Here is a 13,382-nt window from a genome sequence, read left to right on the forward strand (position 1 = left end):
AGTTAAGTTTAGTCTCTAGAAAGCATATATTGATTTGTTTTATATGTAACCTGTTTCCGTTATTATCCTTACTCGCGCTCTCTAAATCTTAGCTTTTGATAATAAACTTATGATTGTTTTCATTATAAATATATCTCACCGCTGTGATGTTCATGAGCTGATCCTCAGTTGACAAACAAGCCACTGTGTACTCTAGCTCCTTGAGATAGCAACCTGGTAATTTCTGTGAGTGTCCAGGGTTAAGGGCTGGATACTGCAGGGAATGCTCTGAGCACCGGAGGTTGGTGTGTGCCTATCACTAGCCAGCACAGAGACAGCAAGGTCTGTGGAGACCTGGAAGTCAGTGCTTGTGTTGCCAAAGAATGTTAGTTTCAAGGAGCTGAGATACAGCAGGCACAGACAAGACCACTTCGTACTAAAGGCTGGTAGTGGGGAGTTGCCTCAGAATCGTGGGTACCTTTGAATGTCCCAATATTATATATATATATATATATATATATGCAAAAGATGACAAAGGGTACCAACATGTTTATCAAAAAAGAAATTTAAAAGGCTGGCTCTGCAAACATCCTTCAGTTAGCATAAAACAGATCTGACTTTTCATAATTTCCATAAGCATTACCCTTAACATCTTACAAAATTCACTGTGACAAAGCTAGAGCCCCAGACATCATTATCCAATTATCTACATTTGTCACACCCCAATGCAAAATGAAGGCCTCTTCAGAATGCCAAAGGGATCAGAAATGGCATGTCACACTGCTCAAAAACACATTAGCACGTTCATAGGTAAGTTTAACCTAAGTTGGCTATGATAGTGCTCATTCTAAGATCAATCTTAGATGATCCATGATATGATACAAGTGCAATAGAGGCTAAGTGTATCTGACTCCTTCAACATTGCTTTTATCAACATCACCTCCACCACTTTCCCACACAGGTCACCTATTTGGCAGCTAGCTTTTCAGGGGACTTGCTGCAGCCTGCTCTTTAAATGAGATAAAAATCATAGGATCCATTCCTTTAAACTCTCCGGAGACAGAACTTGCATTGGTTTAAAAAAAAAAAAAAAACACCCCCAAAAAACCCCCCAAAAAAACCAAACTGTCTGTAGCATGGAAACAGTTTACAATTACAAAGACAAGTAAATCTGTGAACCCTAATAAGAGAAATCAAGTTCCAGTGACAGTAAGTAAAGCTGCATATCGCTACAGAAACAAGAGAGCTATTTTTCTTACCTCATAACTGAAACATGAGCCAGCAAAAATACCAATACCATATGAGCTGTTTACATCATATTAAGCACTACAGCAGGCGTGGGCAAACTTTTTGGCCCAAGGGCTGCATCGGATTTTGGAAATTATATGGAAGGCTGGTTGGGGAGGGGGTCGTGGCCCAGCCCCCACCTCCTATCCACCATCCCCCCCCGGGACTCCTGCCCCATCCAACCTCCCCTGTTCCCCTGACCGCACCCAGACCCCCGTCCCATCCAACCCCTCTTCTCATTCCTGACTGCCCTCCCAGAACCCCTGACCCATCCGCCCCCCTGCTCCCTGACCACCCCATCCAACCCGTCCTCTCATTCCTGACTGCCCCCCCGGGACCGCTGTTCTATCCAACCACCCCTTATCCCTGTCCCCTGACTGCCCTCTGCTGCCCCATCCAACCCTCACTCCTTCCTGACTGCCCCCCTGGGACCCCTCCCCCCACCCCGACCCATATCCACACCCCTGCCCTCTGACCATCACCCCGAACTCCCCTGCCCTCTATCCAACCCCTCTACACCCTGCTCCCTTCCCCCTACCGTGCTGCCTGGAGCATCAGTGGCTGGCGGCACTACAGCCACACCGCCCGGCTGGAGCCGGGCCACACCACTGCCACCACCACGCAGCACAGAGCACTGGGGCAGGCCGGGCTCTGCAGCTGCACTGCCCCAGGAGCTCATAGCCCTGCCACCCAAAGCGTTGCACTGATGGCGGAGCGAGGTGAGGCTGTGGGGGAGGGGGAACAGCAGGGGAGGGGCCAGGGGACAGCCTCCCGGGGCAGGAGCTCAGGGGCCAGGCAGGAGGGTCCCGCAGGCCATGTGGCCGCGGGCCGTAGTTTACCCACCTCTGCACTAGAGGAAAACTAGGAAAGATCACAACCCTTTAAAATCAGGAGTTGGGTCATGAGACTAAAAAGACAGCAGAGAGAAAAAAACCTTACTATGTTCACTTTACCTGAGCAGTATCTTGGAAGGAACTAACTTGCACTGTCTGGTATTCCCTCTCAAGTCTGAGATAACGATTTTGCAGATCAGTGTAACGCAGTTGATTCTCTCTTAGAGTCTGAGATACTGCCTTCAATTGGGCAGACAATACAGCATTCTCTTCTACTGAATGTATCACCTGAAACAAATCAGCCTTTCAAAACAAGAGCTAACAATTCTCTCTCTAAAGAGATATACTGTAGAGATGAGATTTATAGTTAAGAGCAATTGTATATAGGCTGAAAAAGTGCATCAACGGACAGTGTGATGGCAAAGACACAGGTTGACAATTTTCAAAAGAAAACAAAGGAAAGATTTTAAAGGTATCCTTTTCCAAAGGTCATCTATAAACATACAAGTACAAATAGAGTTTTGCTCTCAAAATGGTGCAAGATAGAAAACTTCACACACAACTGCTTGTGCATACATGTTTGCCTGATTTATAATTGCAAATGGATTTACTTGCTGACTTTATGGATGCATTTTTAAGGTACTTGAAAATTTGACACAATATGGCTCAAATACCGTACTAAGTGTGGAGGAATTTCCACTGATCCCGTCTTAACTGTAGTCTTTTTTGCTTTGAATGTGATATAGTTTTTTTGCTGCAACTTCTGCATTGTAAACTGTGGGGTCAAGTGGACCTGTCTCAGTCAAACAACAGCTATAGTTCAAAGATATTTTAGATTTTTAGCTTGTCAGTTCCACTCTGAGCCAATTATGTTGTGTGATCTAATGTTGTAGTATTATATATATACAGTACACAAAATTAAACATGTCTTCTTCCCAGATTCAGGTAGATGAAAATATTTCTATATTAACATTAGCTAAGCTCCACATTTATCCAGAGGAGTCACAGCTATCTCCTTCCCTACCTTTGAGTTCATCTGCTGGAAACGCAGCTCCCTCTGGTGCATCTCCTGAAGACAGCGTTGCAGTTCATTCTGAAACTGGCTCCTTTCAGCTAAAAGATGTTTCATTTGCTCAGGATTGTTCGTACCTCCGACCAGAGTGGCTGTTTCTAATGGCTTAAACACCACCCAAAAATTCAAAGTTAAATCTACAGAAATTGATAATGATATATAATCCATTGTTTTAACACACATTTTAAATCAGTGATGTCTACAGTCCCATTATTATTTCCCTTTCACAAGCCTGTCCCAAGTTTCCAATGAAAACTGTTTTTATTTACATAAACCAGTGGTCCTCAAACAGTGGGGCATCCCCCCCCCCCCACAAAGGGGGCCCAGGCCAACCCCACGGGGGGTTGGGAGGGGTGGGAATGGATGGAGTGCCACCCAGCCCCGCTCTGCCCCCCAACTCCATTCTGGCCCCATCCCCAGTGACAGCTCCAGTACCAGCTCTGCTCCTGGCCCCAGCCAGAGCTCCAACCACAGCCCCAGCTGTGGCCTTCAGCCCCGACTCCTGACCACAGCCCCAGTTCTTACCATGGCTCTGCTCTCGGGTGTGGCGCAGAGAGGTTCTATTACGTGTAAGGAGGGGTTCCACACAAAAATGTTTGGGGAACACTGACCTAAACTAATATCTCACTTGTGTTTCCAATCCACCCATTGCGACACTGAGAACATGAAGAGAAAATGACTCTAAACAAATGAGACTAACTTCACTGATTTTAAGTGTCTAAGTGAAGCAAAACGCAGAATATGAATGAAAGCATTTTTAAAGTTCTATCCATTTTTAGTAACACTGATAAAGAAAGGTGGTTATTTTGCAAGTATGCACTTAAAGCAGATAGTATCCCTTTACAAAAATACACTATCACTCATTACACTGTATCATAGAAGTTGAGCCATGTCCATCTCTATTTGGCCTGCTATTGTACAATCCTATCCAACTCCAACAATGAAGGGCAGTGTCCTACCTATCATTTCTAGTACCAGTTTTACATATATAATCATACAATAGGCCTTCTACGACTTCCTTCAAGATACTATTCCAGACTCCAGCAATCATCACTGTTAGAAAGTTTTTCATATTACTCATGATTTGATGATCGGAAATGGTTAGCGTACAATAGTCTTAATCTTGGCTATTAACTCTTATTGTCATTAGCCAAATTAGAAGGTTAAACTATTCCAACTTTCCTTTGGGTCAGAAACATCAAAGATGACATTAGGTTAAAATCACACTTTTCCTTAGATCGTTATTGTTCATACACAAGATCTGAGGAACAGAAGAATTACCAGACTAGATGAGATCTGTGGTCCATCTAGTTCTGTAGTCTGTCTGCAACAGCAGTCACTACCAGATACTTCAGAGGAGGGTGTAAAACTTTGCATTGGACACATGTGGGATAGTTTTCCCTTCACATCTGGTCTCTGCCTAATTTCCAACAATTAGAGATTGGCTTACACCCTGAAACATGAGGTTTAATATCCCTTCCAACATTTGTTAATATTTATAGCTCTAGATGTTCTTGTAATCCATATAAATGACCAATCTCTTTTGGAATTTTGCTAAGTATTTTGGCCTCAATAACAGAGTGTAGCAATGAGTTTCTCAACTTAACTAAATTTTGTGTGAAACAGAATTTGCCACCTTTTAATTTCACTGGATGTCCCCTTGTTCTTGGGGCATGAGAAGGGAGAACAGAAGCCCCTGATTTACTTCTGCATACCATTCATTATTTTATATACTTTTATCATGTCCCCTCCTATTTGTTTCTTTTCTTATGCAAACAAACAATCTCATTCTTTTCAATCTCTCTTCCTAAGAGCAAGGCCTTTGATCATTACTATCACCCTCTTTAATTCTGCAACATCCTTTCTGAGATGGGGTGACCAGTACTGCGCATGATATTCCAGATGAGGCCACACGACACTGATTTATGTAAAGATATGGTAATATTTTCACTATCATTCTCTGTCTCCTTATGCATCCTAGCATCTTGTTAGTTTTTCTGTCCTCAACAGCCCAATGAGCAGAGCTCTTAATTGAGCTGTTCACAGTGACAACCAGGTCATTCTTGATTTGATACAGTTAATTCAGAATCCTGTAAGGTGGAAAACTAGTTTCATATTTTCTCTCCAATGTGCATTATTTTGCATTTATCAGAACAGAACTTCATCTGCCATTGTGTCGCCCATTCTCCTAGTTTGGTTAGCTCCCTCTGAAGTTTCTCTCTGGACTGGACTGGTCTAAATAACCTTCGTATAATCTGCAAATTCTGCTACCTTCCCGCCTCACTCCCCTTACTATATCGTTAATAAAAACATTAAGTAACACTGGACCTCACACAGAACTTTGAACCACCCCACTGTTAATGTTTGACCAATATAAAAATTATCCGTTTATTACTAACTCTTTGTTTTCTGTTTCTTCGCCAGTTTTTGATCCATGACAATACTTTGCTTCTTACCACATGACTATTTATTATTTATATTATTGTAGCACTTAGGAGCCTAGTCATGGACCAAGACCCCATTGTGCTAGGTGTGTATAAACACTTAGTTTTTTTAGTAGACTTTTGTGAGATACCCTGTCAAAGACTTTTTGACAGTCTAATTTTGTCAATTAGTTTTCCTTTATCCACTGCTTTACTGAGACATTCAAAGAACGCTTACAAATTAACAAGATATTGATTTTCCTTTGCTTAAACCATGAAACCCAATATATCATGATCTCCAGACATTTTACTATTCTATTTTTAATGATTGATTCAACCAGGTACAGATGTTAGGCTTATTGATCTCTAAATCCCTGAATCACGCCTTGAGCTTTATTTAAATATACATACAATATTTGCTATCTTCCAATGCTCTGACTTCATAGTTTGTCAGTTCTCTTTCTAGAAACAGCTTTCAAGATTAAAAATATTAATTGACCAAGTGCTTTTGCTTGTTTGATTTTTTAAAAAATTTGGTTTGGTTTACCTTGATTGGGTAATGGCTACCAATGGATACAGATTCCTTAACAATCATGTCATGCTGTAATTTCTGTAATTCTGCAATCTGCCGGTCCTTGTCTGCAACAGCCACCTCGTACTGATTTCGTAGTGCTTGGGACTCTGTCAGCAGGAGGTTTTTTTCCATTCTGAACACAAAATATTAAACGAGCTGTTAATTATTACATACTGAATAAAAGTTAATATGAAGAATGAAGCTGGCCTGATTTTGAAAAACTCCATGTTGTGCACACACTCATAGATCAGTAGCTGAAAATACACATCCATACTCCATCTCTTCAAAGACTTCTGCTGTTAGAAAGCCTAGAGAACAAGGCAAGGAAAAACATACTGCACATACTTTGCTGACAAGTTTCAGAGTAGCAGCCATGTTAGTCTGTATTCGCAAAAAGAAAAGGAGTACTTGTGGCACCTTAGAGACTAACAAATTTATTAGAGCATAAGCTTTTGTGAGCTACAGCTCACTTCATCGGATGCATTTGGTGGAAAAAACAGAGGGGAGATTGATATACACACACAGAGAACATGAAACAATGGGTTTATCATACACACTGTAAGGAGAGTGATCACTTAAGATGAGCCATCAGCAGTGGGGGGGGAGGAGGAGGAAAACCTTTCATGGTGACAAGCAAGGTGGGCCATTTCCAGCAGTTAACAAGAATATCTGAGGAACAGTGGGGGGCGGGGTGGGGGGGAGAAATAACATGGGGAAATAGTTTTACTTTGTGTAATGACTCATCCATTCCCAGTCTCTATTCAAGCCTAAGTTAATTGTATCCAGTTTGCAAATTAATTCCAATTCAGAAGTCTCTCATTGGAGTCTGTTTTTGAAGCTTTTTTCTTGAAGGATAGCCACTCTTAGGTCTGTAATCGTGTGACCAGAGAGACTGAAGTGTTCTCCAACTGGTTTTTGAATGTTGTAATTCTTGACGTCCGATTTGTGTCCATTCATTCTTTTACGTAGAGACTGTCCAGTTTGGCCAATGTACATGGCAGAGGGACATTGCTGGCACATGATGGCATATTTCACATTGGTAGATGCGCAGGTGAACGAGCCTCTGATAGTGTGGCTGATGTGATTAGGCCCTATGATGGTATCCCCTGAATAGATATGTGGAAAGAGTTGGCAATGGGCTTTGTTGCAAGGATAGGTTCCTGGGTTAGTGGTTCTGTTGTGTGGTTTGTGGTTGCTGGTGAGTATTTGCTTCAGATTGGGGGGCTGTCTGTAAGCAAGGACTGGCCTGTCTCCCAAGATCTGTGAGAGTGATGGGTCGTCCTTCAGGATAGGTTGTAGATCCTTGATGATGCGTTGGAGAGGTTTAGTTGGGGGCTGAAGGTGATGGCTAGTGGCGTTCTGTTATTTTCTTTGTTGGGCCTGTCCTGTAGTAGGTGACTTCTGGGTACTCTTCTGGCTCTGTCAATCTGTTTCTTCACTTCAGCAGGTGGGTATTGTAGTTGTAGGAATGCATGATAGAGATCTTGTAGGTGTTTGTCTCTGTCTGAGGGGTTGGAGCAAATGCGGTTATATCGCAGAGCTTGGCTGTAGACAATGGATCGAGTGGTATGATCTGGATGAAAGCTAGAGGAATGTAGGTAGGAATAGCGGTCAGTAGGTTTCCGATATAGGGTGGTGTTTATGTGACCATCGCTTATTAGCACCGTAGTGTCCAGGAAGTGGATCTCTTGTGTGGACTGGTCCAGGCTGAGGTTGATGGTGGGATGGAAATTGTTGAAATCATGGTGGAATTCCTCAAGGGCTTCTTTTCCATGGGTCCAGATGATGAAGATGTCATCAATGTAGCGCAAGTAGAGTAGGGGCATTAGGGGACGAGAGCTGAGGAAGCGTTGTTCTAAGTCAGCCATAAAAATGTTGGCATACTTTGGGGCCATGCGGGTACCCATCGCAGTGCCGCTGATTTGAAGGTATACATTGTCCCCAAATGTGAATAGTTATGGGTGAGGACAAAGTCACAAAGTTCAACCACCAGGTTAGCCATGACAGTATCGGGGATACTGTTCCTGATGTAGCCCATCTTTTTGTGGAATGTTGGTGTAGAGGGCTTCTACATCCATAGTGGCTAGGATGATGTTTTTAGGAAGATCACCAATGGACTGTAGTTTCCTCAGGAAGTCAGTGGTGTCTCGAAGATAACTGGGAGTGCTGGTAACGAAGGGCCTGAGGAGGGTGTCTACATAGCCAGACAGTCCTGCTGTCAGGGTGCCAATGCCTGAGATGATGGGGCGTCCAGGATTTCCAGGTTTATGGATCTTGAGTAGCAGATAGAATACCCCTGGTCGGGGTCCAGGGGAGTGTCTGTGCGGATTTGTTCTTGTGCTTTTTCAGGGAGTTTCTTGAGCAAATGCTGTAGTTTCTTTTGGTAACTCTCAGTGGGATCAGAGGGTAATGGCTTGTAGAAAGTGGTGTTGGAGAGCTGCACTGCGATGGGTACCCGCATGGCCCCACAGTATGCCAACATTTTTATGGCTGACTTGGAACAACGCTTCCTCAGCTCTCGTCCCCTAATGCCCCTACTCTACTTGCGCTACATTGATGACATCTTCATCATCTGGACCCATGGAAAAAAAGCCCTTGAGGAATTCCACCATGATTTCAACAATTTCCATCCCACCATCAACCTCAGCCTGGACCAGTCCACACAAGAGATCCACTTCCTGGACACTACGGTGCTAATAAGCGATGGTCACATAAACACCACCCTATATCGGAAACCTACTGACCGCTATTCCTACCTACATTCCTCTAGCTTTCATCCAGATCATACCACTCGATCCATTGTCTACAGCCAAGCTCTGCGATATAACCGCATTTGCTCCAACCCCTCAGACAGAGACAAACACCTACAAGATCTCTATCATGCATTCCTACAACTACAATACCCACCTGCTGAAGTGAAGAAACAGATTGACAGAGCCAGAAGAGTACCCAGAAGTCACCTACTACAGGACAGGCCCAACAAAGAAATTAACAGAATGCCACTAGCCATCACCTTCAGCCCCCAACTAAAACCTCTCCAACGCATCATCAAGGATCTACAACCTATCCTGAAGGACAATCCATCACTCTCAGATCTTGGGAGACAGGCCAGTCCTTGCTTACAGACAGCCCCCCAATCTGAAGCAAATACTCACCAGCAACCACAAACCACACAACAGAACCACTAACCCAGGAACCTATCCTTGCAACAAAGACCGTTGCCAACTCTGTCCACATATCTATTCAGGGGACACCATCATAGGGCCTAATCACATCAGCCACACTATCAGAGGCTCGTTCACCTGCGCACCTACCAATGTGATATATGCCATCATGTGCCAGCAATGCCCCTCTGCCATGTACATTGGCCAAACTGGACAGTCTCTACTTAAAAGAATGAATGGACACAAATCAGACGTCAAGAACTATAACATTCAAAAACCAGTTGGAGAACACTTCAGTCTCTCTGGTCACTCGATTACAGACCTAAGAGTGGCTATCCTTCAAGAAAAAAGCTTCAAAAACAGACTCCAACGAGAGACTGCTGAATTGGAATTAATTTGCAAACTGGATACAATTAACTTAGGCTTAAATAGAGACTGGGAATGGATGAGTCATTACACAAAGTAAAACTATTTCCCCATGGTATTTCTCCCCCCCACCTCACCCCCCACTGTTCCTCAGATATTCTTAGAAAGAAATTGCTGGGTGGGTTACGGGAACCATTGTTGTGGCCCCTTGTGGCATATAGTAGTTTAGATAGCTTAGTGTCCTTTTTCTTTTGTAGAGAAGCAAAGTGTGCGTTGTAAATGGCTTGTCTAGTTTTTGTAAAGTCCAGCCACGAGGAAGTTTGTGTGGAAGGTTGATTCTTTATGAGAGTATCCAGTTTTGAGAGCTCATTCTTAATCTTTCCCTGTTTGCTGGTTGTTCATCAGGTGGTTCCGCAGTTTCTTTGAGAGTGTGTGGCACAAGCTGTCAGCATAGCCTGTGTGTTATGTAGATTGTAATGGATTTTTTACCTTCAGTCCTTTCGGTATGATGTCCATCTGTTTGCATTTGGAGAGGAAGATGATGTCTGTCTGTATCTGTACGAGTTTCTTCATGAAGTTGACAGATTTCCACTCTATACGGCTAAATTCAGTGCCTTGCATAATGACAGGTTTCAGAGTAACACGGCTGCTACTCTGAAACCTGTCAGATATTCTTGTTAACTGCTGGAATTAGCCTACCTTGCTTGTCACCATGAAAGGTTTTCCTCCTTTCCCCCTCCTGCTGCTGGTGATGGCTTATCTTAAGTGATCACTCTCCTTACAGTGTGTATGATAAACCCATTGTTTCATGTTCTCCGTGTGTGTATATCAATCTCCCCTCTGTTTTTTCCACCAAATGCATCCGATGAAGTGAGCTGTAGCTCACAAAAGCTTATGCTCTAATAAATTTGTTAGTCTCTAAGGTGCCACAAGTACTCCTTTTCTTTTTGCTGAGAAGGTGAGAGATAGTGATGCCTGCAGACCAGGTGTCAGCTCAAGCCATGGCCCCAGGCCTCACTGAACACTTAGAAATGCACAGCTGGAAACCAGTCTTGGGTGTTAGCACTATCAAAATAGATATTAAATGCTAAGGTGATAAGCAGATGTTTAGACTTTATAAAATGATTGCAGGATGCTGCATATACTGATCTCACTTATAACTTCTCTAGCCTATGGTGTAGTTATACTGAGTATTTGCACTGTAATCCTCTGTAATTGTATAATGTTCTAAACAGGAAAAGAATAATTAATTAAGGTAAATTGCATCTTGCATACTACATGACCCAATAAAGCCAAATGAGGTATTGTGTAGCATCAAAGGAGAGAAAGGCCCTGTTCGTTGCATTCCTAATTACTTCCAGGAATGAGAGACTTACACATGAACTCATTCCATCAGTTTAGACTCTGGAGTGGAGGGGATAAAAATCCCTGACAAGGAGAAACTGAATCTTTTATGCTGTCTGGGGCAAAGATTCCTAAAAATAAGCAAAGAGTCCCATGCTGCTTGGCATGGGTTAGCCTTGAAAGACATTCTAAATTGACAAATTACTACAACTTTACCACGTTTTGAATCATAGACAAACTCATTTCTGTATAGACGCTTGCTTGCACCTGTAACTAACTCTTTCATTTCTTTTTCCTAGTTAATAAACCTTTAGTTAATTTATCACAAGACTGGCTACAAGCATCATCTTTGGTGTGAGATCTAAGGTACAGATTTACCTGGAGTAAGTGACTGGTCTCTAGGAACAAACTAAGTATTTTGTGATCTTTGGTGTAAATGACCATTTATCACACTGTCCAGCCTGCCTGGGTGGCAAGATGGACTGGAGTGTCCAAAGGGATTGTTTATGACTCCATTATAAGACTATTGCTGTACTTTGGGAGTTCATGTTTATTACTGGGTTGGTGAAATCTAATTATCGAACATACAACCAGTTTGGGGCATCTACCCTGCTTTTTGACAGTCTTCCCTAAGATTGGCACTTTTGGTCATGAACCACTCCATACAGTACGACAGACATACTGAGGGCGTCTACTAAACTTTAATGTACTGAAATCCTGATGACTTGGATAACTTTCATGCAGACTCAAATCACTTTACTAAGGACACAAATTGTATCTCTGGGCAACACTGCTATGCAAGACAGTGTCATGGACAACATCAGGGGAGTGCAAACCCTTCCCACTTAAGATTGAAAGTCATTTGTGAGCTATGAAAGGGAACTGGTGGGCAGGTTACTGTGGAATGCTCTTCACTCATATCACCCAGTTATTAAATCTCATTGCTAGAATTAGGTTTGATGGATTCATGTCTGTTGGCAAATATTTACTAGTACCAAAGTGGGGTTGGGCCTCAGCTTGTCAGCAACAGGAGAACTCCAATTTCAAGGAAAGAAACTATTTCTTATAAAAACACTGAGATCCTTTATTTGAACCAAAATATCATTAAGGTGAGATGGCTTCCAATAACCACTGGGAAATGCACTAGGTCACTGCATACCAGTCTCAGATACACAGAGTGCAAATGGCTTCTGCTGAAATGAACCATCCCAATCCATTTCTCGCATCCAATTGTATGGACGAGTCTTAGCCAGTTAGAGACAGAAAAAAACCCTGTGAATTTCAATGTGTCCTTTCCCACAGGCTTGAACTAGAAATACACCCTGACCGGCATCCTAACAAACATTCAGATCCAGTGGGGTGCCTCCTAAGGGGTGCTAACCATTTAAAAAATTCCCACTGGTTTCTATCCAGGTGAAGGGCACTCAGTTCCCAAAGGATCAGGCCCAAAGTTTACATATACCCATGTAGCGCCAAAAAGTTTTCCAAAAGTTTGAGATGTGAACAAAATTCAAGCGAACCCCTGCTGGATTCAGCTCAAACCTGAACCTGGGCTGACTTTCAGTATTACTATGACTTGAGCTGAGCAGTTTGCACAGCTTACAAACCTTCCAACATCTCAAGCAGTCTTACAAGAGCAGCTACTGTTTGTAGGAAATGCATCTTTTGCATAGAAATGATTAATGGTTAATCTTCTAGGGAGAAATATACCTAGTAAAGACATTAATTACAGAGACCCAAACTAAAATTTTACATATCAAAGCCACCAAACAAGACAGAAAATTCAGCTCCCAAGTAGGCCCATTAGAGAGTCTTTTATGTTGAGCAAGATTTCACTATAAAAAGGAACGAAGTTAACGAGGAGCAAAAGAAAATGGCGCAGAAATAGAATGTCACATGTAACGGAAACCATTCTATAGCAATTTTTTGGTGAACTGTAAACCTTTTTTGTTTCTTTGTCAGGTAATTGTATAAGGCTGTTTCATTTTGTCTACTGTATCCCACTAAAGATTATTTTATGTAAGCAATGTATATTTTTTGTTCAATCCAATATTTGTACCTTAATCCAGCTAGTTCATTCTGGTATGATGATATCTGTATCTCAGTTTCCTCTTGGAAGGCTTTCGTCTGATGCAAGGCTCTCTCGAGGTCATCTACCTTGGTCTTTAGTTTCGCTATCTCAACAGATGCAAGGCTAGCTCCTTCTTTAGCCTACATGAAAAACAGGTTTGGTAAACAAGAATAAAAACTTAATGATAGAAAAATCCCTGTTAGTACCAAAACTGTATTTGTAAAAGCATGGCTTCCTCTCATTCCTCTCTTGTTCGTACTCATCCCTGT

The 13,382-nt window shown here is 42.5% G+C and overlaps 1 protein-coding gene across 12 annotated transcripts in view; it reads right to left on the reverse strand.

Annotated features, from left to right (window-relative positions):
* The window catches only part of LOC119856943 (golgin subfamily B member 1-like), a 69,120-nt gene that overhangs the window by 6,676 nt on the left and 49,062 nt on the right, over positions 1 to 13,382 (reverse strand). For all 12 annotated transcript variants that reach the window (XM_043517575.1, XM_043517576.1, XM_043517572.1 and 9 more), the window contains 4 exons: positions 13,102 to 13,253; positions 6,142 to 6,301; positions 3,124 to 3,276; positions 2,220 to 2,387 (listed from right to left, as the gene is read on the reverse strand). In XM_043517575.1, the coding sequence (XP_043373510.1) occupies positions 2,220 to 2,387; positions 3,124 to 3,276; positions 6,142 to 6,301; positions 13,102 to 13,253 (633 nt within the window). The remainder of the gene's footprint in view (positions 1 to 2,219; positions 2,388 to 3,123; positions 3,277 to 6,141; positions 6,302 to 13,101; positions 13,254 to 13,382) is intronic.

The sequence above is a fragment of the Dermochelys coriacea genome, chromosome 6, assembly GCF_009764565.3.
Source record: "Dermochelys coriacea isolate rDerCor1 chromosome 6, rDerCor1.pri.v4, whole genome shotgun sequence".
Classification (NCBI taxonomy): domain Eukaryota; kingdom Metazoa; phylum Chordata; order Testudines; family Dermochelyidae; genus Dermochelys; species Dermochelys coriacea.